Consider the following 27,640-nt stretch of genomic DNA (forward strand, 5'->3'; position numbering starts at 1 on the left):
TCGTCAACAAGCCGCCAGTGAGACGGCTTAGCCCGGAGTTCTTCCTCCTCATTTCGGACCGCTTGTTATCGCTTCGTCGTTTCACAACTTGGTAAAGACCGGCCGTTTTTATCGGTTTCTTTTTGTTTAGCGTACCGAGTGTCGGAGGACTGAAGTTGTGAGCTTTGAGCTGAATTGGCTCTGAGTTTAGCGTGTCGGCTGGGAGATAATGAAGAGGAGCACTTCCATGCGGGCTGGATTATCGGCGCGTGTAACAAAAGACCCGCTCACCTCCTCCTCCTCCTCCTCACTCCTGCTGTTCTGTCGAGCTCCTGCCCCATTCTGACCGGGGCTCTGCTTCAGCTTTGGGCTTTTAGTTGAGGCGTTTCACTTGAGTTTTCGTGTTTTATTCGGTGAAGACGAGTGACCCGGTTTCGCTCCTCTTTCTTTCAGAGTGGAAGCGGAGAGAAGAGATGCCGCTACTCCACAGAAAGCCTTTTACCCGACAGAAACCTCCGGCTGATCTTCGACCGGACGAAGAAGTGTTTCTCTGTAAAATCACTCATGAAATCTTCAGGACCTATGAGTAAGTAGCTGCCTCAACTCTAAAAAAAAAAAACGCTTGAAGTTAGTTTGGGATGTTCTATCATTGAGAAAAACTTCCACACAAAACATAAAAGTTAACTTTATTGTAAATTAAAATAAAATAATATATATAGGTTATTTTCTTTACCAAGGTGCGAGAGCCCCAAGGATAGTAGGAAGCAGGTTAAAGCGGGTAGTAAAAGGTCAGTAGGAGCGGGACAGGTGTACGGTTGGCTAGCTAAAGTGACTGTTAGCTTGGTAGCTACCAGAGCTTAGCTTTGAGAGTTTAGCCCATCTAAACAGTCCACTCATTCACATCTTCTAGGAGGGTTATTATACAAACAAAAACCTATAAATACGAAAAATTTGACTCATGTGGTGACCCGTTAACTTCTGAAGTCAGAAGTTGGATGTAGGAATGACATAAAACCTGATTTAGTCATGAAATTCGGGAACTAGTAGGATTTCCTAATAATTGTGATCAGGCTAACCACCTCTATCATTAAACATAATCACATCGCTAATATGTTTTGTTCTATCAGACATTGTCGCTAATTTTCAGTCGATTAGGCTATATGGTACAGTTTGTGGAAACGATTTAATGAGGATCAACTTTGTTAAAAGTGCAAATAAACAGTTTTTAACTGTTACTGTCACAAGGCAGCCATATTGGATGTTGGGTAAAGTCCTTGTGAGAAACCTACAACTTTCCTGCTGACAGGTTTGATTCTCAGGGACCTTTCTGTTAATTTCTCCAGTTACAATCTTAAAAGCTTCAACTTCTGAATTAAAATCCAGTGCATAATCAGTTTGCCTCATTAAGTAAACATGCTGAGGATCTAATTTTTTTAAATTTTTGTTTTGCTCTTACATAGTACCATAAGAAACTGAAACTTGTGTGGTAATGGTGTCTAAAATGCCTGAAAAAAATGGTGGTTGGGAAAGTCAATTATTCACTGAAGTGCCACAGATTATAAAACATTTGAAAACCACTGTTTTATATAATTCCCTAAAAAAATTATGACATATTACACAATTACAAGTCATATTCATCTTCAAAATGTGCATCGCGAAATTGACATGTTAAATGTATGGTTATTGACAACTTCCGTAAATATCAAGTGACAAAACTATACATGGAGACTAAAGTAAAGGGCAGCTTAACCAGTGGGCCAATGGTTTATTTCTGCAAGCTCAAGTTTTTCATTGTTTCTTGGAATAAGTATAACAATTACCTACAGAAAGGCTCAAATTTGATCCTTTGATTGTTTTTTTTATTTTTATTTTTTTTAAGTCATTCAGCATCCAAATTGATATGCAGGCTTCAACTGTTTCAAAGAACCAATATTTACATGCATGTTGTTGGTATTAATGGAGAAAAAAATAATCCCAACGACAGGAGTTTTGTTTTTTTTTCCTATTAGATCTCAGATGATATAAAAGAGAAAAGATCAAGATGGGCAACACTCTGCAAGCTGTTGTAGAGTGTTGCCTGCAAAACTATGTTTTACAGTAGCTATTTTTATAGTTATTTTCTAAGTTATTTTTAACAATTTAGGTTTGTGTTGCCCATCCTTTGACTTAATCGTTGGCTCACCAAGGTTCTGAACATTTCTCTGAGTCAAAATTCCCATTAGCCTGTGTGCTATTTGTATGCAAAAATTGCAACATGCTGCATGAAGTTTGTGTGAAGATGTGAATTCTCTGTTTTTCTGTCCCTTCCTCCCACAGTGAGTTCTTTGAGAGGACCATCCTTTGCAACAGTCTGGTGTGGAGCTGTGCTCTGACGGGCCGAGCCGGCCTCACCTACCTGGAGGCCGTGGAGAGCGAGCAGCGAGCGAAGCAGAGCCTGGAGAGCTTCCCTCAGGCCCTGGTGGTACCAATGCTCCACCTGGCTGCTCTGAGCCGCCACTGCAGGCTGTCGGAGCTCTGTGAGGACGTCTACGGCTTCGTCAAAGATCGTTTCTTCCCAGGAGAGATAGTGGATGTGAGCGGACGCAACGGAACTAGGTAGGCACCAGTAACCTAGTTTTAATGTTCATCTTCAGGCTCCGGGAGTCACCATCAAGGACATCTATAGCTACGTTTCCATTGAACATAAAACTGTGCAAATTGGTTTTATGAAAATGAATTTGCTTAATAGAAACATGAAACATGCCAATAAAAAAAAAAGACCTCATGTTTCTTGATGAGTTTTGGCACTAGGGTGAGACGGTTGTTCAGCCGTACAGAAACCAGTGGAGAACAAGCAGCCTCCAGCGCTCAGAATTGGTGCATTTCACAAAACTTCAATATAAACTCTCTTTTTTTCACATCATGTGATCAAAACCCGGATGTTACTTCTGGTGAAAATCACAAAGAAAATGACAGGAAGTGGTATTATTATTAGCACTCCATGTTTCTTAATGAGTTGACCCATGAAAAATCTTATTCACGTGTGACTTTAATTTAATTTCTTATTTAATGGAAACACTGCAATTGTGATTTTTTTTTTTTTTATTTATGTTTTTTTACTTTAGTGGAATTTCAAAAAAATGTTGTGCACATTTGTTATGGAAAGCTTTCGATCGTTAGAGGCAATGTTCTTCTCTACTTTTGGTTTGGGTTGCAGTTCTGAACACTCTTCCTGTTAGTCCTGCTCACATAGCCTTAGCTTACAGCTGCCTGCTGTCCTGTAGGAGAAGCTAATTATCGAAGAGTTTCAGTAGTGATATTTCATGTCAGGTTGTTATCAGTCTTCATGCTTAATAGCTATGTCCCATCACCTTACATATAAAATTTTTCAGTGTTCAGTTTATGCCTGACTTGTTGCCTTTTAGTAACATTTCAAAAGAGTTCGTAGGTGAGTCCTATTGGACTATTCTCAGCTTTCCCAAGTGTAAATACTGTGTGTATTTCAGGCGTGTGTGCGAGATCGTGCAGGTGCTGTCACTTTACGCTTGTGCTAACGGAGCGCCACTCACTAACCGGCAAAGCAAGGCAGCAGACAGCGACACCATTGTGATTAGTGACAGCGACGATGAGAGCGACGTCTTCCAAAGCCCCACAGCACATCTCAACGGGTTAGTAGATCACAAACCACTCTGGAACACAATTCCTTAAATTGTTTGATGAATGCAAAAATTGAGCTGGGGTTATTGGAGTTATAGATAGGCAGGACAGGGTTAGTGGATTTGATCCAGATCTGCAGTAGAACCATGTAGCCGACGGCAGATTCAGGCTCCTTCCAGTTAAAACAGGAGGTTGGCTTTGTTTTCAGTGCAGCAAGAGCTTTGTGTATGATGTGCTTCCTGTGTCGCTCTTCTGGTGTTATTTCTGTTGCTTAGTAGATCTGTGGAGATTTCCTGCTTCTAGCATGTAAAAAAAAAAAATCCCACATTTGTGTACTTATGCCAATTAGTTCAATTCAGTTTATTTAGAATAGAATAGAATTACTTTATTCATCCCAGCAGGGAAATTATTTCTCAGTTACAGCAGCATAGAGACAAGACACACAACAACCACCACTGAGTAGCAATTGTAGACAAAATAAAAATAAAATATAACATGCTGTCAATATAAAAAGCAGCTTAGAGCAGTCCTTGCGAAGATAAAAAAAATGCAGATATATAATGAAAATTAAGAACAAATGTCATCTCGAGGCAATTTATAAGCAATTAATTATACATACAGATTCTAGTTATCAAACAGTGTAAGAAGTTTAGTTCATTATTTTAATTAGTTTGAAAAGTTTCTATCTAAGTAAACCCAGTAGATTGCATCCAGTCATTGACCTGCAGCATTCACTCCACCTGGACCAGCAGGGGGCAACAGCAGACAACCACTGGCATGGAGTTGTTGATTTTACAGTAGTCCCTCATACTGAGCATGCATGTAGTGACAGTGGAGAGGATAAACTCCTATTTAACAGGAAGAAACCTCCAATTAACCAGAACCTGGGTCAGTATAAGCAGCCATCTACCACAACTGACTGGAGGTTTGAGAAGACAGAGCAGAGACACAAAAAAACTTTTTACTAACCTTCTGTGTTAGTAAAAAGTTAATAGCAGGAGAGAGAGAACGATTAGGTGATTGCATCATTATGTCACACTATGGCCTCCTCCAGGAACTACTCACAGCCAAACAGAACGCCAGGCCAGAGAAACACTTGGAGAAAACATAAAGGGAGTGAAATTAGATAGATACCTAGAACAGATAAATGTGTGGATGTGCCAAAACATTTTCCAGCTGAAAATAAACACAACTGAAGTTATTATCTTTGGACCTAAAGAGGAACCATCTAGAGTCACAGCTTCATTTATTACAATTAAAAACCAGCAATCAGGCTCGAGTAGTGATGAACTCTGACCTGAACCTTCAGAGTCATATAAAGACAGTTACAAAGTCAGCCTTCTGTCATCTGCAGAAGGTGGACTAATGTCTCAGCGAGATCTAGATAAGCTTATCCATGAGTTTATCGTTAGTCGCATTGATTAGTGCAACAGTGTCTTTACAGGTCTGCCTAACAAATCAATCAAACAGCTGCAGCTGATCCAGAATGCTGCTGCTCGCGTTCTCACTAAAACCAGAAAGATAGAGCACATCACACCAGTTCTAAAGTCCTTACACTGGCTCCCTGCAGCTCAGAGAATAGACTTTAAAACACTGTTAGTTTATAAATCACTGAACGGCTTAGCACCAGAAAACATTAAAGATCTGCAGTGGTAGTATCAACCTTCCAGACCTCTCAGATCTTCTGATTCTGGACTGGTTTGCATCTCCAGAACCAGAACCAAATGAGGAGAAGCAGCATTCAGCTTCTACGCACCATAAATCTGGAACAAACTTCCAGAAAACTGCAAAACTGCTGAAACACTGAGGTCCTTTAAACCTAGACTAAACCTAGACTAAACCCACCTGTTTAGAGTTCCTTTTGAAGCATAATCAATTAAGAACTTAACAATGGCACTTGACTTAATGTAATGTGTTGATTGTTGATTCTATGTTGCATGACTTTGTGTTTTTGTTATGTAAAGCACTTTGAAATGCCTTGTTGCTGAAATGTGCTATACAAATAAAATTTGATTGATTGAAATGAATCTGAGGGGTATTCTTTTAAAATGGATAAATGGAAACATATATTTACTGACAGGACATTTAAAGAACTGCGTACAATAAAAATAAACAAAGATATCCAGGCGAAGATTTTTAATTTAGGACATAGAAGGTCAAATAATATAGAATGGCATTGGACCAAGGCAGGTTGTGTAGACACACTAAACTTCCCTTCCTCATAAACTGTTTTTGTGTTTTAGTGGAAAGAAGCCCTTGAGTCCATCAGCGTTTAATTACAGAGTGAGGATTGTCAAGGATGAAAGCGGTGAACCTTTCACGGTCAAAGCCAGTCAAATCAGGTAAGAGTCTAATCTCATAATTTGTTTTTGGATTCTAATTGAAGATGCTTACTCTGAGAATTCCAAAAGGGACACATTTCCAAAACCAGCCTGTTCCATAACAAAGGATCGAACATGATGTACACCAATCAGCCTTCTACCTCATGAATGTCTCCACATGCCGGAGGAAAGGCAGTTCCCTTTTAAGTAGCTGAGTTTTATTTGACCTGTTTATTTTACTTAAAGGTTATGTTGGACTTCTTGAAGTAAGGTTCTCTAAAATTAGAATTAGCTTCAAGCAATCAGTTTTTAGATAACTTTAGCAACTGATACGACTCAAACTGAATATGTTTATTAGTGAGTCATAATGTTATGACGGTGGACAGCAAGAATCTCTTTGGATGCCGTTTTGTTCAGCTGAATAGCGTCCACGTTTCTGTTCGGCGTTACCATGGTTTAGCTGGTTAACCTGAAGGAGCAGCGTTTGCTGGAATAATTTTCAAACTGATCTCTGGGAGGTTTTTTCGCACAAATCTTAAACATCATCATTACTTCTGAGCAGTGGTGGTTAACTGCCTCACTTGCATGCAGTACAGCTCTACAGAGATGTGCTAATGAGCTGAAATTGGATATTGGAAGCAGACAGAAGGTTGCAGGAGACTCTGGAGGACTGGAGTTTGTTATTATCTTTGGACCTAAAAAGGAACCATCTAGAGTCACAGCTAAACTAGCTGTTACTCGGTTTGTTGTTTTTCTCAGTCGAAAGAAAACGATCCTATCCAGAGAGAGACTGAAACTCCTCTTCAAGCAGCATTGTGAGCCTCAGAGGGGATGCATTGTTCTAAAGGTAGGAGCTCCATTAGTGTTACCTGCTCTGCAGGAAATGACTGTAGATCCTGTTAACTCACAGTGGTGTCCGTTTGTTTTTTAGCCTTCTACAGTGAAGAAGTACAGACTGTCTGAACAGACCTTCTCTCAGTTCTTCCCTGATGATCCCCCCATTTTTCCCTTCAGCCTCCACTCTAATGGCTCCCCTGGACAGGTATGTGGGCCACGCAGGATGATGAGAGGCAATGCTAATTTCTAATAATAATAAGACCTCAAAGAAATCTGGAACTCTTATTGGCAAGACAAAGCTGAATATTATGTCTATCTTTTCTTGTTGATCAATTTTTTTTATATAATTTAGCAGTTATTACTGCTTGATAAAACACTAGCTCTTATTCAGACATTGTTTCTGTGTTCATGCTGAACATGAGGTTATCAAGTCTTGGTTTAATCTTCCCTGTTCGGAGCTTGCATCAACATGCCCTGACTTACTCAGATATTAGTAGACGGCTTTAGCGGTTTACATCTGATGTTAAAATCTGGGTCAGATGATCACATCTGTTTTCTTGCTCTTCAGGCAAATAATGTCAGTGTGCTGTCATCAAGAACTTCAGAACGTTGGCTAATGTTTCTATAAAATCATAAATGCATTTAATTACCAGAACTATATTAGGCGCACAATACTGTGGCTGGGATTCAGTCTCGTCAAACGTTTTGGTGGCTAACATTAAGGATAGTAATGAGATCTAAGAAAAGTCTTCATGATATGTGATTTCTTAAATCTCAGGATTATATGCAATAAAAGACCAACACACAGGCCTATTTAATAAAATAGAATGTTATGAAAAGTCTATTTGTCAGGAACTTTACCAGTAAGTAAAACACGTTGCATACATATAGATATTAATTACACACCAACTGGTGTTACTCAGTTTCTGTTAAAGGGTTAGTATTATCTAAATTCAACTTTTTTGAGCGTTGCATAATGTTATAATGTTATTCCCTCATCAAAAACATACCTGGAGTGTCGCATTGATTCTGTCATGTATGTTTGAGAAATCATTTAATCTCCATGGCACCATTCAGCTATGCAAAACGCCTGGTGGACCTATCACCGCCTTCGAGTTTCTAAACACCCTGAGAAACCCCGCCCCATGACTCCCCCACTCAGCTCCTTCAGACTAGCCCGCAGAAATTAGCAAACACTTGCTGAGTTCATTATGAGTTACTTCCCAGTGCACCGCTTGTAAAACTGTTGTTAAGGGCTAATAGAGCCATTTTGTAACGACTTCCTGAAGGAGGAGTTTCAGAAAGAGCAGGAGTTTTTAAAGAGACAGAGGCCCAATTTCAGGTTGTTAAATTACAAAGTCTAATATATTTGAAGTCATATTTGGAATAGTGTTTTTATAATAACTGGAGGTAGCATAATTACTTGATTTTTCTCCAGCCTCATAATATTGAGCTGAAGTTCAATATTATGAGCTTCAGCTCATAATATTGCCCCTTTAATTAGAATTTTCTGCTTGCAGCTAATGAAAATATGACATTTAAAATTAGACTATTACATCAGACCAATAAAAAAAACATGGTAACATAAAAAAATATAAAAAGATATGCTGAATACCTGCTGAAAGTTTATTTTAAATAGGTAAATTTAATTTGTCAAATGAGCTCCTTCAGAAAGCAAAAACTAATTTATTGAAGACTGTATGCAGTTCATAGTTATGACCAGCAGACGATAATGAACTCTTCTGCTCACATAACCAAAGGTCTGAGTAAGTGGGCTATAACTGTTTAACACCTGTTCAGAGTTTTGAGGAGAACTTTCCAAAGTCCAAATCAAAAAAGCTTTAGGTTATCTAAACATTGTTAGTCATCAGAAAAAAAGCTGTTAGAGGATATTTTGTCATTCATTCAGTCCGAAATATTAAGGTGGAATATTTCCAGTCTATTTAAGGCCTTATTGAGTGAACTTGCTTTCCAGGCGTCGTCAATAAATGTGCTGGAAGAGAAGCTGATGCTGCTGCAGAGGCGGGAAGAGATGGCTGCTGCAGGCTATGAGAAGGCCCGGCTGAAGAGGGAGAAGGAGGAGGCGCAGGAGGCCAGAAGGAGGGAGCGAGAGGGCAAGGACAGGCTGAGAGAGGAGCAGAGACAAAGGTTTGAGGAGGAGAAGCAGAGGAAGAGGGAAGAGAGGGAGCGCAGGAAACTGGAGAAAGACAGAGTGAGTAACTGGAAACGTCAAAGTCACCTTTCCAGTTTGGGAGGAAAACTTTGATCCGCAATTTTACCAACTGATTGACAGGAACGAGAGAAGCTGAAGGAAGAGAAGAAGAAATATGCTCAGCGACTGAAGCTGTGGAACAAACCCAGAGAGGACATGGAGTGTGAAGACTTAAAGGTCAGTGAATGCAGCAGCGTCAGAGTGGAGGTTAGGCCAACAGATATTAGCCAACATGCTCATTGAACTACTTTTAAATGTAGAAATATCAGCCAACCAAAGACAAAAAACAACAACCAGATGTATGGTTGTTCTTCACTTCACTTTAAGACAAATGTAATTTAAATATTAATACTTTATCATTTCTAGCACAGAAGGAAAATAATTAATTAGTAGGCAGATCGTTGCTGAATGTTGATCAGCTCTGATGATACAAAATATGTTAAAAGCATTCCTCTGTTTTTTCAATGAGAGTATAAATAGATACCAATGAATTTAAAACTATGTGTGGAGTTTAGGGATACAAATTGTACTAGTTTATGTAACTGATGTTCTAAGGAAACGTATTAAAAATTGGAATGTTTTTAAATAGAAGTGAATGCTGTGCCATGCAGTCACAGTTTTAAAAAATGAGTAAAAGATAGTTCATATCATCACTTTTACTATCACGATAGTACCACAAAATATCATAATGAAACTTCAAGTCCATATCATTCACTCATAGTTCAGTTTTACCAAACATGTTTTTAGAGTCACTTTTTATAATCTCTCTTTCTGAGTCTAACACATTCATCTAGGCAGTTGAACATAATAAAAACTAAGAATAAAATTGTAACCCAAACCCTCACCTCTGAGTAAGGGACATGCAAGTTGAAGAAAGGCTTAATTTTCGGAATTCCCTTTATACAAATGTAGAATATCTGTTTGTTCTAACAGGAGTTACCCAGCCCAATGCCGGTGAGAACCCGTCTTCCTTCCAAGCTTTTTGGAGAAGCTCTGATGGTGCTGGAGTTCCTGCGAGCTTTTGGTGAGGCCTTTGACCTGAAAGATGAGTTCCCTGAGGGAATTACTCTGGGTGAGTATTCGTAAGTATTGCTCTGGAAATGTTTATGAATTCATACCTACACATGCAGGTTGTTCCATTTTGGAATGATGTTTTTTTGGTCTCACAATCATCTTTTTAAATTTATTCACGTGTAAAAACCTTAAAGGGTGCACTTTCTTTTCACTATTGCTATACATTATATTGCCTGTCTGTTGAGTCGCGTTTTGCATTAATAACAAAAATAATTTCTTTCATGAAATGGAGTTTTGATCCAAGCTGTAAGTGTTTATTTCCAGATAAAGTGGTCTGTCTAAGCAGATTTTTGTCTTCCCACAGAGGTTCTGGAGGAGGCTCTGGTCGGCACTGACCCAGAAGGTCCTTTGTGTGAGCTGCTTTTCTTCTTCCTGACGGCCATCTTTCAAGCTCTGGATGAGGAGCAGGAGGAGGTGGCCAAAGATCAGGCTGAGGGTGGGACACACACTGACCAGTCCACCATGACTCCTACATTAGTACCGGTTCTTGATGCCATCCTTTCTTGTGTTTTGTTTTAAATTAAAGGGGTCCTGTTATGCAAAATTCATAATAGGTCTCCTTTGCATGTTTCTGTGTTTTCATTTGGATCTCTATTGCTTTAAAAAAAACAACAACAAATGCTTTAACCAATCACCAAGCTGGTTTTTGGCAATAATTAAATGTTTAATTTATAATTTATGTCTGGAAAGAAAGCACTTTACAAAATTTTCACAATGTAACATCACAATGTCTGGAATGCCCTGCCGCTCACCTGGCAACCCCAGCAAAGTCCAGCCCGTCACTTAGCAACCCGAACTGAGCTTTGGCCCATTTGGTCAGCTGGTATTCCACTGTATTCACAAGTGTTTTGTTGTGCATTTACCATCCTGGAACAACTTGCTGCATTCTTGTTGGTTGTGCAGGAGGTTCCACTACTGCTTTTCAAAGATGTACGGTTGTATAATTTCGCATCTGTTTGCAGCCGTTTTTTCATGTGAATGTTAGTTTTGATATGGGAGTGTGGCCAACAGCAGCTTATTAGGCCCGAGCAGCAAAGCGCTGCGAAGGCCTATTTTGAATTGAAATTGATGGAAGCCCTAAAACAGCTCATTCTAAAAGGAGCTCAACATAGTCAGAACTAAGCAGACTGACATGTCACTCTCAGAATGATTTTGTATAAAAAAATGTGATGATCATCTTTTGTAGCCTATTGACCTTTACTTTAATAGGTCATAAAGCTGTCAAATCTTTGACCCCCTGTGGATGGATGCTGCCAGTACACCTGATGTTTCTCTGCTTCCTCCCTGCAGACCTGTGGGAGGCTTTGGATGACGACTCTGATCCCACTCAGTCGGCTCTGACTGCTGTCGCCTCATTGGCTGCAGCCTGGCCTCAGCTGCATCAGGGCTCAGGGCTCAAACAGCTGGACCTGGACAGCTGCACGCTCTCCGAAATCCTGCGCCTCTACATCCTAGCCTCTGGCGCTGATTGTAACCATAGCAACGCAAAGTTCCGCTACCAGAAACAAGGTGGTTTCACTGTCATGGACGACCCATGCGTGGAGCTGCGATTGTCTGACCCAGCGCTGCTGAAGAGGTTGTCCTGCACTCCAGTGTATGACCTCACACCAGGTCAGTAACTCGGCAGGAAGTCTTTAGGCAGAATAGATGAGGTGATTTCACAGGGAGAAAGATCAGTAAAGACGAAACACAGACAGACCGAAAGAAAAGTCTTTGCCTCTGAAAATCTGACGCATGTTGCAAATTATCACTGATGCTAACGAGGAGTTGTTCCTCTCTCCTCTATGTTTATATGTGTCAATATTAAACACGCCTTAAATCAGTTTTTATTAATGGCAGCAATCGATTCCTTATAAACTAGTCATCCCTTTGTGTTCCTTGCAGTAATCAGTCCACCCTTCAGTTTATAGAGATAATTCAAAGTGAAATTTTTTTTAAAAAAATCAAAGAAAAATGGATTATATTTTTGTTTGCAGCGGAAAAACTGAAGATCCTTCTTGCTCTGGTGGGGAAGCTGTTGACTCTGGCTTCCAGCAGAGATCTGATAGAGGACTGTGTGGATGAACAAAAGGCAGCCAGACAAGAGCTGAGAGAGATCAGAGCAGAACAACACCGCCGAAAGAGGGAGGAGATCGCTCTAAGGTAGGGAACACACACGCTGGTTGTAAGTATCAGTTGATCTCTGCCCTCTGCTTTGAAACACTAATGTCCTAAATCAAGATGCTTCACTCTGGGTTTAATGTTTTAAAAAAAAGGGGTACATTAATGTTTTGTGGGTTTTTTTACTGATCATGTTTTAAGTTTCCCATCTGATGTGCTTGGCATTTTTGTTTTTAGGGCTCGTGTTCGAAAAGAGGAAAAGCTGAGGGAGCAGGAGCTGAGACTGAGGGAGAAAAAGGAGCGACTGAAGGAAAGACTGCAAGCTAATGGGTATGGAAGGAAGTCTTCACTCAGAATGAGGAAGCTGCATTGCTTCTCTACACAATTCTCACAGAGCTGCTTCATGTCCTGTTGTTGGATAAGCATTCCCTTCTCTTTGTGTGTTTATTTTCTGTCTGCTTCTATGGAATTGTTTTTAAAACTAAATGTGTTTACAGAATACAGCATGTCACCTTTTTCTTCTCCTGGTGATTATATTAAAGTAAACACTGAAAACTGCTTCTGGGATTGACACTCAATGCTTTCAGCGGGCTGGGAATTGAATCACTCCTGGAGAAGGGCTTGTAGCATTAAAGCTCTAAACAGTGAATGTGAGTGGTATTCTGAAGTCCTGTTTCCTCTGTCCTCAGTGAGATGGCTGCTGAGGCTGAAGGAGAACAGCGCGATAAGAACGCTAAAGAAAATGGTCTGTCCAGCACCCTGAAAACAGGTAACATCTGATCCCCAGCAGGGCACTTTGAGTCAACATACTGCACTTATTGGTAGAGGTTTTCAGCTCAAGCAAACAGGACAATAATTATTATAACAATTATTATAATTATTGACCTAGAGCTGAAAAGATATCATTTGATTTGTCCCAAGATAAAATGTGTGTTCATTTAGTTTGTCCTGTTGTTCTCCAGGTAAAGCGGGCCAAGATGAAGACGGGCAACAGCAGCAAATGCATTCTGATTCCAAACCCTGCGGCCTTTCCTCCAACCTGAGCCCAGAGGAGCTGGAGAAAGAGCAGGAAAAGGTCACATGGTCCTTTTTTTTTTTAAGGAGAAATGACAAGCATGATGATGGCTTCTGCTAGCTGCATGTCCATTTACCTTAAAACTTAGCCAAGTGGGCGTTATAAAAACAAATCCACTTATTGGAAACATGGCAATTTAGAGAGAACTTGTGCTTCTTGATAAAATGTTTTTCGATAGGTTGAGGGGATTTTTTTCCCTACTGCATCTAAATCAGTGCATTTTGCAAAACTGCAATGGAGACACTTTTCACATCACGAGTCATGTGATCAACAACGGCTGTTACTGGCAGAAAAGACGACAGGAAGTGGTAGGAGAAGCAAGGCGCAGAATGTTTTTAATGACTTATTGCCTCTTAATGAATTAATCATACGCGAATAAGTTTCACATGAACTAAATTTCTAAATTAATTGCAAAATTTACTTCTCTTGACATTATTTGAATATCAACAAAGTTTTACGCACACATGTAATGGAAAGTCTACTAGTGTGTATGTTGTGCTTATGAGGTCTGTGTCTTCCTGGCAGGTTCAAGAGTTGCTGCAGCGAATCCAGAAGGCGGCCGCCTGCACCTGCCTGCTTCCTCTGGGTAAAGACCGGCTGTTCCGCAGGTACTGGCTCATCCCCTCAGCCTGCGCTCTGTTTGTGGAAGAGGACTTCTTTGGCCTGACGGAGGACATGCTGCTGCCATGCCCCAAACCTTCTGAAGACGCTGCAGCTAATATGGAGGACACAAAAGCTGAGACTGAACAACCTGGAGAAAAGTGGGTGTTCATCAAAGATCTCTGAGAGCTTAAAGCTTAAAGAGCGTCCTAATTGTGATTTTCTGCTTTCATAACCCGACAGTGCTGGTTCCAGTCTCAGTGCGCATGGAGTACCGGTGAACCGTCCCAACCAGTGGTACTTCTACAGTTCCATAGAGGAGGTGGATCAGCTGATCGAGGCTCTAAACCCTCGAGGTCACAGAGAGAGTGGCCTGCGGGAGGCACTGCTGCAGGACAGAGACAAGCTCCAGCTGCTGCTGCAGAGCTGTGACCAGAGCAAATACAGGCTCCTCACCACGCAGCCAGGCAACAGTGAGTCGACCTTTCTGTCCACATATGATGAGACTAGCTATATAAATCAGCACTGTTATCTCTAGGGAAGCACTGATCCACTTTTTCACTACCGATACCAATATCTGAGGTGTAGCATTGGCCGATACCGGTCCGATACAGAAAAACAGTGCTGAATTGACTTAGGCAAGACAAATGTATTTGCATAGCACTATCATGTACAATACAATTCAAAAACAGGCACAAATTAAAAAAGATAAAACGAATGGAATACAAATATTTTAATAAAATACTTACCGCTCTAATTTGCATGGCTAAAAATAACTTTTTTAAAACACAGACATAAATGTACTGAATTGTAAATTCATTGCCAACTCTGCATCAGTACAGCTCACTGAAACACACCGTCAGTTTCACCAGCTGGTAAAACATGTAAAAACAACTTTCAGACAAAAACAATAGGTTGACTATTTTGGTCAAACATGTAAAAATAATCTTTAGCAAGCCATGAAGTACAATTAGGAATTCTAGATATAATGTACAATGAATAATTAAACATGATGTCCCTCAAAGCTCAAAGCATAGAATTAGACTGAATAGATCTGCCCTATGGATTTGGAACGTTGTCACTGATAACCAATCTACAATTTTTGAAGCGGAGCGCTCATCCTGCTCTGCATCAGCTGAGTCCCGGATGGAGGTCAGGTTAAGAGACCTGCTGCTGGACCTGGAGGACCGCATCCACCAGGGGTCCCTGGGAACCCTGAAAGTAGGCTCAGCTGCTTACAATGACAAATGACCCGTAGCCTCTAAGAGATGACGTGTTCAGCTTTCATTTTGGTGTTGCTAAGGTGATGGACAGACATGTTTGGCGCTCTGCGCTGGAAGAGGGAAACTACGAGCTTCTTGCGTCTGAGGGCAAAGAAAACTGCGTGATAAATGGACAGGTGGAGCCCATGGAGGTGGACTCTGGCCACATAAAAACCAGAGACAGAGGCAGTGACAGGTAGTCTATGTACTCAGCATGGCTTGCTGCACGCTTATGTGATGGAAGGACCTCAGTTTTTCCTGATGGGGTGTGTGTGTGTGTGTGTGTGTATGTCAGGCTGCAGGAGCTGAAGTCTGAAGCCACTGGGAGGACCAGCGGCAGTGAGACTCCTCAGGTGATCAGCAGCTCGGTTCGAGTTCTGGCTCAGGCCCTTGGTCATATTGAGCAAGGGATCGAGAGACGCTTCCTCAAACCTCCACTGGGTGAGTCTGCCAACCTTGTTCGGTGGTAATATGCTGACTTCTGCAGTTTCAAACACACAGAGCAGCCCTCCCACACATCTCTGCAACTCAACTCCTTCACACTAGTCAGCAGCAATTGGCAAACATCTGGTGGCACTGGTTATCAGCTGAGCACATTATAGGAGCTAATTATCAGAGTATTGCTGGTAAAAACGTTCTGCATGCTTGTTATTTATTTATTTATTTATTTATATTTAGTCATATTGAACTATGTTATCACTCTTAGGTATAAGAGTGTATGTATATATTTTATAAACTTTGTCTCATATGGTTGTATTTGTATTATTGATATTTAATACCTCAGTAGCTTGGTAGCGAATAGGCAATTTTCCCTTGGGGATCAATAAAGTCTATTCTATTCTAAAGGGTTAGTAGAGGAGCCATGTTGTGATGACTTCCTGGAGGTGGAGTTTCAGAAAGAGCAGGAGTTTAAGGCAACAGAGGCTCTATTTCAAGGCAATGTCAAATTTCCTTTCAAGTTGTGTAATCGAAGGTAACATAGTTACTTGAATATGCTATAAAACGGCACTATGTGCCTGGAAAACACATGTGAACTGACCAAATATTGCGGTGAGTTTTCTCTCTGTTAAAAACTGATGATACAGTAAAATCCTTCAGGTTATGTGGATTGTCGTTTCAGTCACTGTTTTCACTGATCCAGTTTGAATCGTTTCAATCATTTGCATTTCTCTCTGCATCTCTAACTGTAACAAACTCTGTGTGGTCGTCTGAGTTTTGCTTTCACTGTTTGTTATTGACACACTTTCCAGGTGATGAAGACTCAAAAAAGGACCAGAAAGTTAAGAAGAACAAGAAGAAAGATGAAGACCAAGCATCTGACGGTAGGACTCATTAAAAGGGATATTTTAAACAGAAATGACGGGGTTCTGTAAAGTATGTTTCTATTTACTCAGTACTTGGTTGGGGCTCCTTTTGCATGAATTACTGCATCAATGGCGCGTGGGATTTACATGCTCTTACAGCTGCCCTCAGGTTGTCTGCCTTGTTGGGTCTGGTGCATCTCATCTTCCTCTTGCCAACAGCCCACAGATTTTCTATGGGGTTAAAGGTCAGAGACTTTGCTTGCCCATCTGGACCACAAACACCAGTCATTGAAGCAGCTTCCAAAGCATCATAGACTGTGGAAACTTCTCTCTGGATTCTAAACCGCATTAACTGTCCTCCTCAAATCACTTCCATGTTAGTCCATGAGGACATGGACTAACTTTAAAACTAGTCCATGTCTAGTGTTAAGGACTATACATCAGTGTCATCATAACAGTTAGAGTTTTAAAGCAACATGGATTTTGTCCCTCTCTTCTCTTCCTCCAGACTCTAGCACCTTGATTTCCAATTAAAATACAAACTTTACCTTCATCTGGAAAGAGAACTCTAGACAACTCAACAGAGGTCTGTTTCTTTACAGCTACTTTCAAGTAAGATGCTACTACTGCCTGTTGTTTCTTTGCTAGATGGCAGCAGTGACGGTGGTCGGGTCGGTAGGACGGTGCTGGACCGATGGAGGGAGTCGCTACAGGCCTGTTCAAGCTCGTCTCAGGTGACTTTCTCTAACTCATCGTCACCGTTGCCAACGTCTAGACATCCAGACTGGTTGTGTGAACACATTGCTGTACTTTGTGTTGAATCCATTCAGGTGTTTGTTCACCTGTCCAGTCTGGAGCGAAGCGTCCTCTGGTCCCGCTCGGTCCTCAACGCCCGCTGTCGCGTCTGCAGACGCAAAGGAGACGCAGACAGCATGCTGCTGTGTGACGGCTGTGACCGAGGACACCACACCCACTGTCTGAGGCCCCGCCTCAAGGCAAGCCACCGTCATCCATGACTGACGTAGCTGTCCTTCCACCAAACATATTTATTGAGTAATGAGGGAAAATGATCCAACTCTCCTTCAGCATGTTCCAGAGGGCAGCTGGTTCTGTCCAGACTGCCGACCCAAACAGAGATCCAGCCGCCTTCCGTCCAGACAGCGCTCCTCCATAGACGAGGACGAGGAGGAAGAGGATGAAGAGAATGGGGAAGAAGATGACTCTGAAGAGGAAGAAGAGTCGGAAGAGGAGGAAGATGATGAGGAGGAGGAAGATGAAGAGGAGGAGGAGGAGGAGGTGGTAGCTGTGAGGTGAGCATGGAACGGTTCACGTTTGTTCAGTTTTTAGAGTAGTCAACCCAAAGTAACACTTTCCACTCTGCAGTGCCAAAAAGAGCCAGGCTGCACCTCCCAAAGGCAAACCACAACAAACCACGCCCAAAACACAACAAACCACACCCAAAGGTCAAGCCGCCACGCCCAAAGGTCAACAAGCTCCGCCCAAGAGCAGCACTACTTCATCAGGGAAAAACTCTTCAGCCTCCAAGTGTGTATTGGTTTTTTTTGTAAAAATGCCTACTCTTGTTTACAGTTGTTTTTCGCTCAGTAACATCTGTCCCCAAACAGAACCTCAGGGAAGAAAGCTTCTGCATCCTCGTCCAAAGCAAACACGACACCGAGCGATAGAGCGCCGTCTCGCTCAGGACAGCGAGCTAGCACCCGCCTGAGTAACGAGATTCCTGCCCCAAAGAGCAACGTGAAAACCTCACCTGGTCAGAGGGAGGTCAGCAAGAAGCCCTCAGCAGGTAGAGCAACAGATGACCTCAGCACATGTAAACACCAGCAGCCATAAGGCATCTAACCAGGAAAGTTAAAAAACTGCTTTTTTGAGCTTTGCATCATGTTATGTTTTTCCCTCATCAAAAACATACCAGGAGTGTTCCCTTGCTTGTTATTTTATTTTTTTTTCATGCATGTTTGAGAAATCCTTGAATCTCCCACGGCAACCATTCAGCTGTGCAAAACGTCTGGGTGGACCTAGCTCCACCTTCGAGGCGCAGCTTCTCAGAGCTGCAGTTTCCCAGCTTCCGCCTCACAGAGCAACCCTCCCTCCAGCACTCAGTTCCTTCAGACTAGCCAGCTGCGATTAGCAAACACCTGCTGGAACTGCACATTCCACCAGCTGAGTTCATTATAGGAGCTACTTCTCAAAGCAGTGCTGGTAAAGACGTTGATAAAGGGTTAATAGAAGAGCCATGTTGTGATGACTTTCTGAAGACGGATTTCAGAAGGAGGCATTAAATTTAAAGTCCAATTTCATTTAAGTCATATTTGATATAAATAACATTTTTATGATACCTGAAGGTAACATGGTTACCTGATTGTGCTATAAAATGGCAATGTGTGCCTGTAAAATACATAGCACTGCCCCTTTTAAGGACTAAAACTGTCAAACTATGAAGTCGTACTACAGCTTTGTTTACTCTGTGGACCAGAGCAGTGCTGTGCTCCCCAAAAAATAATGGACAGATCAACTGTGTTGTAAAGCTTTTCCAATTTTAGAAGTTTTATGTTTTTAGTTGTAGATGCATGTTAGTTTTCTTATTTTAAAAAGTATTGAATTATTTATTTGTATATTTAATTCATTTCTATTATTGTATGGAATATGCTCAAGTGGTTAAATAAAAAAATTAGCAGATTGTGCCAATTATTTTCTGTCAGAATAATTTCTTCCCAAATAATTGTTAGTAGCAGTCCTAAAAATGACCTGCAGCATTTGTTTGTACTGACCTAGTATTGAGACTGAAGTATATTTTTGTCTGACACATAAAGTAGGTGAATTAGTTTTATGTTTAGACATAGAATTTATTCACAAGTATGTTTTATGGTATTTTTAGTGCTTAATCTAGTCAGAGCGCTCAGTCTGCAGAGGATGTTGTGGTTATTTGTTTGCCACTTCCTTCCTATCTGTCTGCAGCTTTCAAATCTTTTCAACGAAAGTCTGGAATTAAATTTCTTTCCTGATTTAGCATCTGATGAAGTAATTTAAGTTTGTTATGAGAACTGGACAGTAACCCTGGACGTTCCACAGCAATGTCTGTCGCTTAGAAACCCATTTCTGAGCTGTGACTAAGGACCCAAGTACACACACACACAGAGGTTTCTAATACTGAGAGACTTTTGCTAGCATGTGTCTACATTTCCGCTTAAACCAACAATGGGCTCCAAGGTCAAACTGTGTTCTTGAGATTTCCTGTTACAAAACGACAAGCAGCCTCCATGTCACTGCAACACATGATCATATGATCCATGCAGCTAGTCCTTCTGAAATGTTGTGTCCCGTTTCCTCCCACAGAAGCTACACCTCCCAAACCATCAAAAACCGTCCTCCCAGTTCTCCCAGCAACGTCTTTGTCCTCCAGCCGACGCTCCTCTGGGAGGAATCAGGGTGTCCACGAGCTGTCAGCCTGTGAGCAGCTGACTGTGGAGCTGGTCAGGCATGAAGACAGCTGGCCTTTCATGAAGCTGGTGTCCAAGACTCAGGTATACAAACCTTCACTATGGAGGATTTTTAGCTGGCTGGGTATGGAGGCAGATAATGAGGTATTCAGCCACAGATGTATCCCCACAACCTCCCACCAACTCCTGAGTAGGATGGAGTTATGTTCTGGGATTGCAGTGAGCCATAAGAGGCAAACCATAGTTAAAATGATTCTTCATTTACTCCTGAACAAATATGAAGTCCTGATTGGTGCTGAGCAGCACTATTGTAGTTCAGTTCTGAAACCCAGACATCAGACTTCTCTGAGTGTTTCTCACTAGCCTTAGCATTCATGACGGTCTATGCTATGTGTAGCGCAGCAGAGAGAAAAGTGGATTGAGCAGTGCCACATAGAGGAGTGATTGACAGCACTAAGACCCTCCTCCTGGCTCTGATTGGTTGTTTCTAGATAGCCCTGGAAAAAGGAGTAGATTTTTTTTCAAATTATCTGTCTCATACTGTCATGACATAGTGACAGGTTCAAACAATGTTTTTTAATAGTTGTTCCATACTGCAGCTTTAAGTAAAGTGGCATCCTTTCAAAATATTATTACTCATTACTCATAAGCATTCTAAATTATTTCTGACATCTTTGATATATTTTTCCCATTTATTCCAATGTTTGAAAGATAATTATCTTTAAATTGACAGTGAAGGCTACTTTTTCCATTTTGTGAATATCTATTTGTACCTGAGCATATTCTTGTGCAGTTAGTTCTCTCTGTACCATCCAGTTCTTTGTATTTTTTCCAGTTGCTATAAGTGTATCCCAAAGCTATCCATCTATTGACTGCGTAATGAATAAATTAATGGATGAATGAATATATTTTATTAATCCCCAGGGAGGAAATTGACATTTCAGCACAGCACAGTTGGAGAGAAAACTGTGGATTAAACAAACATAGGACATGGGTAGACAGGTGTCTGAAGCTGCAACCCTGGGAGGCGCTGCGCTTTCATTAGACGAGAAAAACATTAAGGTAGACTAGGGGAAAAAAATCATCCCTGCAAAAAAACCCTCTGGACAAGAAAATCAACATATTCATGACATAAAAACACAGGCTTTTGCAGTCCACAAACAGTTTTTGAAATTTGTCAGAATACAGATGTGAAAGATATAGCTAATTTCATTGTTTATATCAACCCATTATTTTTGGAGAATATGTCATTCCCAAAAAGTACAACAGTGATTGGCATTCTGACACCACAATTTCCCCAGCATTGGCTATTTCCTAGTGAGAAGTGAAAACTTTGATGTGGAGTGATAAAATAACAGCTGTAGTGGTTCCAAGTTTCCTCCATGTTTGTGTGATTCCAGGTTCCTGACTACTATGATATCATTACGAAGCCCATCGCTCTGAGCACCATCAGAGAAAAGGTCAACAACTGTGAATATCAGACAGCAGGTGAGAAACAAAACTATGGACCATTAGACCTTGAATCTTCTTGGCTTGCAGTCAGTTCAGAAATAGTTTTGGTTTGTGATTAAAAACCAAAGTGTTGTCACTGCTGTACACAATGACATAATGCTGTTTGTCTCACTCAGACAGACCAAAGGTTATCCCTTCTAAACTTTGCCAGCCAATAGAAATGGACGCAGCTGAGCACAGACTCATCTAATGGCAGTTTTCCATTCTATGTTAATATATGGTTTCACTTTGCATGGGGATCATGTCCTTATTTTTCCACTGCTTCTCAAAGTAGGTGGGAGCAGCTGCTGATCACAGCACATGTGAAGTTGTGTTAACCTCAGACTACAGACAGTTTAAGTACCTTTATTAAGTTCCATCTAAACTATTTAGCAAGGTATGAATGTATTCAGAGCGTATCAGAAGGACTAAGTTTGCTTTTTTGACTTGATATGTAAGGCTGGACAATAAATCAATGACAATATATATCACGGTAGACACCTGATTAATATTGATAGGTAATACGTCTGGTAGAATATTCAGTATATAGAATAATCACTGAACTTCAAGCCAGAACCGCAAAGCATTCTGGGGGATGTAGGCAGAGGAAAGGCTTTAGCTACTCAACCTCTCACAGCGAGCTAAACAAGGATTGTTGCAGTTATTCAACAACCTGTGGAATAACTTGCAGCAGTTTCAGGTTTCACCACCGTGCCTCACAAATGCTTAAGGATAAAAAGCAACGGTGTGGAGAGAAAACTGGATAAAACAGGAAAGGTTGCGCCACGAGTATTTCAAATATTTAAAACAATAATCTAATCAACAATTATCAATATCAATAATTATGGACACGAACTCACGTGAAATGCTTATATTGTGATAAAATTTTCTGCCATATTGTCCAGCCCTGTTATGTATAGTGCTGTATTTACCCCAAATGTACTTTAATTGTTCCAGATTATCAACCAGATGTTGGTATCAGAGAAAGGTAACTTGAGTACAAAAATCAGTTTTCAAATGATGATTCAGTTTAATAAAGGAAAATAAAAATCTGATCAATGGAGAACCTAAATACGACTACTGACCCTTTGATGGCACCAGCTAGAGCTAGTTATGTATGAATGATGCAGAGGAGCTCAGTGAGCTATAATGTGAAGATTTTCTAAACGTTTGTGCACAAGATTTTTCTACTGTATTCTGTGGGTCAAGAATGTTCAGTTAGTTTGAAACATTTATACACCAAAACAAACATGTGAGTCTAGCACTAGTGGGAGAATTGACTCATGGTATTTTGCCAAAGACAACAAAGAAGTCCTCCAACTGCTAAATAAAATATGACTTCACTCCATTTTTGTTTACGTTTTGTGAAGAAGGAAGTTGTGCTCTTTGTCTTCTTCGGAGGTTTTCACGTTGTTTCTTTAAGTGGTTCGCCCACAGGCGAGGTGGGGGAAGGTTTTCCAAAGGGTTTGACACAGTGCAGTGTGAACCACACCATGTGAAAATGTAACAAATGTTGCAATTTTGATCCCCATGAGGTGGGCAAACTGTCAGCGTGTTTTCAACACCAAGAAGGTAGTTAGGTTGCTCTACACTGAACTTAATAACTTCATCTCAAATGATGTCAAGCTAAAGGTAAACATCATTGGTACTGAGAAAACTCTGCTCCAAACAGCTGTCTGTAGCATTCAGTCACCTCCATGGGAGTCTAACAGGAGACATGAGACCACTTACTGGGTGTGTGTAGAGGCCAACATTTACACATTCAAATAAATGTAAATCAGTCTTACACATGAGGCCCTGCTGGCTGCATGGTCAGAAATCAGTTGGAGATGCTGGTAATTGTTAAACAGACTCTGTGACTACTAATATTTAACTTGAAAAATCAGACATTTATTAATGCTTTCCAGCATTGTCATGAATCACACATGCTATTTCTGTTTAGAACATTCCTAAATGTGGTAAACTAGGGGTGGGCGATATAGATTTAAAGTCTTATCACAATGTTTCGTAGTACTATTGTAATAATGATAAAAGTGACAATAAGAACTATTTCTTACCTATGTTTTATATAGCCACCCCTACTGTAAAAACAGAAACACTCAGAGAAAGTGTACTCACTATGACAGAGTGAAGTGTTAAAACAGCACTGTTTTAACACTTGCTTAAGACTATGTTCTCTCTGTACACACGTAGGTTTTCTCTGGGTACTCTGGCTTCCTTCCACTGCCCAAAACAATTGGCTGATTAATTTAGCTCTTTGTGTCACCCTTCTCTGTCTGTGTGTGTGGCTGACCATGGAATGTGATGATAGATAAAACAGTAATTCCCCTTTCTTACTTGGTTTCAACAATTTCCCTGCTGAGTAGAGGAAAAGCTAAAGACTGAAGCCGCTTTCATGGTTTCCTTCACTCTCTGCTGTACTAACAGTGAAACGGACTCTTAGCATCATGCTACCACCACTGTGCTTGACAATAACAGAGCACTCGTATCAAAACGTCAACTTTCTCCCTGTCATGATCAAACAGCCCAGTCTTTGTCTCTTGTTTTTCTGAGGCGTTTCTCCATTAGGCGCTGTTGTCTGTGGGTGTAGGTCCAAATTTCAGACGTGTCTGAAGGTTCCACTTTTGGTGTGAACACTTCTCTTTTCCTGTCATTGAAGTGTTCAGATGAGGAAATATTGGATTTTCCAAACACATTCAGTCGCCTTTTGGAAAGGATAGAATTGACATTAAGGTTCTGGATTGGCCTTGAACTCATCCCTGTTGAACAAATGACTTTTTACTTACGTTTATTGAACAGGTTTATTATTATTTGTTTTAAAAAATGATTGAAAAACATTATAAAATCCCCAAATTAATGTTGTTGATGCCAGTGATGAGTGGATGCTTTTTAATGATCGGTGATCGGTCAGAAAACTGCAATCAGTTCACCCCTACATTCAATGCTGCCGCCATGTTTTGTTATGATACTCATGAGATGTCACAAAGCATGAAGGTTAAGGAAAAGACATATCATATTAAAAGGGTCAATTTAAGGGTTTTATAAATTAATGTTGGGCCATTTGAAGAAAAATCAATTCAAACTGATTGTTAATAAATCCAGCCGTAGTGTTTATTATCCCTAGATCTGCGTTTGTTATTAAAGTGAACAAAGCCCGTGAAGGTAAATTCTGAGTGTGAATGCGTTCTGATGATTATCAAGCCTTTTTCCCTCTGGGTTTCTGCAGGCGACTACATCTCCGACGTGGAGTTGATGTTCTCCAACTGCCTTCAGTACAATCCTCGCCACACTAACGAGGCGAAGGCCGGCGTGCGCCTGCAGCAGTTTTTCCACTCGGCGCTCAACCGTCTGGGCCTCAGAGAGCGATGCTCCGCTCCACCTGCCAAACGCTCCCGACAGTGACCTCGCCACCGTACGTCCTGCTGCTGGCTCCGGGGCCCCACACATACAGACCGACTCTCACAAAGTATTGCTGTTGTTTCCAGATTATTCCTTGGTGACCTTTGACCCTAATCAGCTGGCGGATGCAGCCAAGAGTTGAAATAAATGAAAGAGGGCATTCAAAACGGTGCAAATTTAAAAGTTGATGAGCAGATATTCCACAAAGGTGGAGTTATCTCAGAGTTTATCCTCGGTTACGTTGGCCTGATGTGTTACTTCTGTTACGTCTGCTGTGAGACGACAACGTAGTAGAAAAGCTGTGGGCTCCTTCCTGAGGCAGTTGGGTCTGCGGGGAATTTCTCTGACCGTATCAGCAGACGTGTTGAACACACAGACTTGGTGCTGTAGGACAGTAGAGCCAGTAGAGTCCCTGCTAATTCCCCACCTTTTGAAAAGCAAAAACCACTGAGGAACATTTGCACTGACCGGTAAGACTCGCACGAGGTTTCTTATGTTTTGCTCAGGGACAGAATCTTTGTTATAAATGAAAACGTGTTTGTATCAAGCAGCAGATTTTCACTCTTGTTATGCCACTGGTGCTCAGCGTTCAAATATATGGAAGTCTGGTGCTGCCAAAATCAAAATGATCAAATGTACATAGGTGTGAACTGGCCTAATTGGGTATGAGAGATGGCATTGTTTGCATTGAAACAATTCTTTCATACTTCAATAAATAGTCACTGTTAAACTAAAAACTAATGGACATTCTTACAACCACAAAAAAAAGGAATTGTAGAAATATTTAGTACTTAAAAACAAAAAAATCTGACAGTATTTTTTTCTGTCATTTGTGTTCCTCTCTCCCAGCATACAGAACCATGATCATATATTATCATGGTTTCCTCGATGCTCTGAGGTCAGCTATTGAAAACCACTATATATATAAATATACAGAGCCAGTTTGCAGTGTAAAAAAAAAAAAGAGTAGTTTTTTTCATACTTTGATCAAAGTTTTTATTTTTTATTTTGGCAGCAATGTAGCATTTTCAAGTGTACATAAAGAAAATTAAAATGAAAGCCATACATTATGGAAAGATGTCTGTTAAAATGCCTTAAAGATCAGATCCTAAATCTTTTTCTTTTGCAAATAAATAAAAAAATTACTAATAAATTAATAAATGTGATACATTTTAAAGACATTGCGTTTGTAAAACATTTTGATTTGGCTGTTAGACTAACAGTTTTTTTTATGGGGCATTAACATGCAGAACCTTCTAAACATTCAGACTTTAAAGTTTTTTTTCCCCGTCTGACATTTAAAAAGTGAATTATACTAGACATTTAAAAATAGTTACGTCAACCATAAGCAACAACTGATTTTTAAAGTGAGGAAACCACAATTCACTTTTTAAGGTTAGGAGAGGAGTGTCTGAATGTGAGGAAAACACCTGTCCTCCTGGAAAGGTTGGACATGGATTTAGTTCCTGGCAGCTGACCCCGCCTCTCAGGGATTGGTGTTCTGTTATTGGCTCAGAGTTTCACATGGAACTGGGATGTTTAGCAGTCTGAAGTATACAACTATAAGATATGAGTGGAAGCCCATGCCACTCTGCAGTCCCAATCTGTTTGCAGTAATGGCTGCTGCTTTAAAACAAAATGAAAGACTTAAGGTTGAGAGAGGAGAGGAACACCAAGCTGACCTTACAGGCAGAAAATAAAATTTGGAAGAAGAGCGGTTCTGCTGATGACTTTAGTTTTTGCAGATATATAGGTCTCAAAAACATGTCTGTTGATTTCCATCTTCACACATTTTAATTGTGTTGTTCACATTCCTTTTTAAAATTTGAGTGTAAAGTTGGGCGTCTCTTCCTGAGAGAGAAAGCAATTTCGTTCTAAAATTGTGAATTGTTCCTTTAAGACCTCCAGTTGCTGCAGTGGGCTTGTAGTTTTAGTCGTTTGTTGTTTTTTTGTTGTTTGTTTTACTACTGCACCATTTCCTGTCTTTGATGTTCTGCTACATTTACATTCCCACTCCCTGATGCTGATGGTGGTGTGTCAGCTGTGGACACTACACTGGAGCTACTGCAGCCATCTCTCACTGCTCTGTATCTGTATTTATTTAGTTGAAGCATTCATTTCACTGTCTTTATTTATGACTGCTAGTTGCCCTCAACTTCTGATGTTCTGATGTAAAAAAATAAAGTGAGTTTTTACTGAGACTGCTACTCCTGAACCCTCAATGTTTATAAGTCTTTTTGTTGAGCAGTATTATATATTTTCCATATGCGCAGTGCCGTTTTGTAGCATAATCAAGTAAATGTTACATTCAGTTATAAAAATGCTATATATATATCAAATATGACTTAGATGAAATCCAATGCAAAAAATGCATGCATCTTAAGGAAAGATTATGTAGAGATATTGAAGCGGTATCAGAATTCCTAAGACGGGACGTTGTAGCTTGGACATAAATTGGTCTTTTAAGCAGATAAGAAAACAAAGTTAATGTTTTTGGAGTGACCATCACAAAACCCAGATCTGTTTCATGGAAAATTTGTGTGCAGTCCTCAATGGTGTGTTTTTGAAGAATTGTAAAAAAAAAAAAAAAAAAATGTATGGAAAACCAAACTATTGCCTTGATATTGGTTTCTAAAAAAACCCTAAAAACTCTTCACCTCTTGGCATAGTAATAACTTAGAAATAATATTGAGCGGTTGGTTTACTGTATGGTTTTGTTGGATTTAAATCATTTTAGACCCTAGGTGTTCTTTCTTATTACCATGTGTTCCAGTAGACAGGAGATTCCTACAGAAGGATATCCTTTAAGAAGAAGAATTACTTTATTCGTCCCAGCAGGGAAATTATTTAAATTAATTACTTTAATGAGCTGTTAAATTATTTACTAAAAGT

At 40.4% G+C, this 27,640-nt stretch overlaps 1 protein-coding gene across 2 annotated transcripts; it reads left to right on the forward strand.

The window, feature by feature from the left end:
• Window positions 1-26,949, forward strand: baz1a (bromodomain adjacent to zinc finger domain 1A). Of its 2 annotated transcripts, XM_023352834.1 has the most exons (30): window positions 1-91; window positions 433-565; window positions 2,296-2,574; window positions 3,465-3,626; window positions 5,859-5,957; window positions 6,696-6,783; window positions 6,868-6,978; window positions 8,749-8,985; window positions 9,067-9,162; window positions 9,919-10,057; window positions 10,364-10,495; window positions 11,350-11,670; window positions 12,036-12,201; window positions 12,397-12,489; window positions 12,849-12,928; window positions 13,122-13,234; window positions 13,760-13,995; window positions 14,078-14,307; window positions 14,943-15,055; window positions 15,138-15,292; window positions 15,392-15,537; window positions 16,347-16,418; window positions 17,049-17,134; window positions 17,231-17,395; window positions 17,487-17,710; window positions 17,784-17,945; window positions 18,026-18,204; window positions 19,755-19,942; window positions 21,259-21,346; window positions 24,576-26,949. In XM_023352834.1, exons 2-30 carry the CDS (start codon window positions 453-455, stop codon window positions 24,749-24,751), a joined length of 4,449 nt encoding a protein of 1,482 aa, XP_023208602.1. In that variant the 5' UTR covers window positions 1-91; window positions 433-452; the 3' UTR covers window positions 24,752-26,949. The 2 variants fall into 2 exon arrangements, with proteins under 2 accessions (XP_023208602.1, XP_023208603.1); XM_023352835.1 differs by lacking the exon at window positions 1-91 and having other exon boundaries at window positions 99-565.
• Window positions 26,950-27,640: the final 691 nt, after the last annotated feature.

This window comes from Xiphophorus maculatus, chromosome 19 (assembly GCF_002775205.1).
Source record: "Xiphophorus maculatus strain JP 163 A chromosome 19, X_maculatus-5.0-male, whole genome shotgun sequence".
Taxonomy (NCBI): domain Eukaryota; kingdom Metazoa; phylum Chordata; class Actinopteri; order Cyprinodontiformes; family Poeciliidae; genus Xiphophorus; species Xiphophorus maculatus.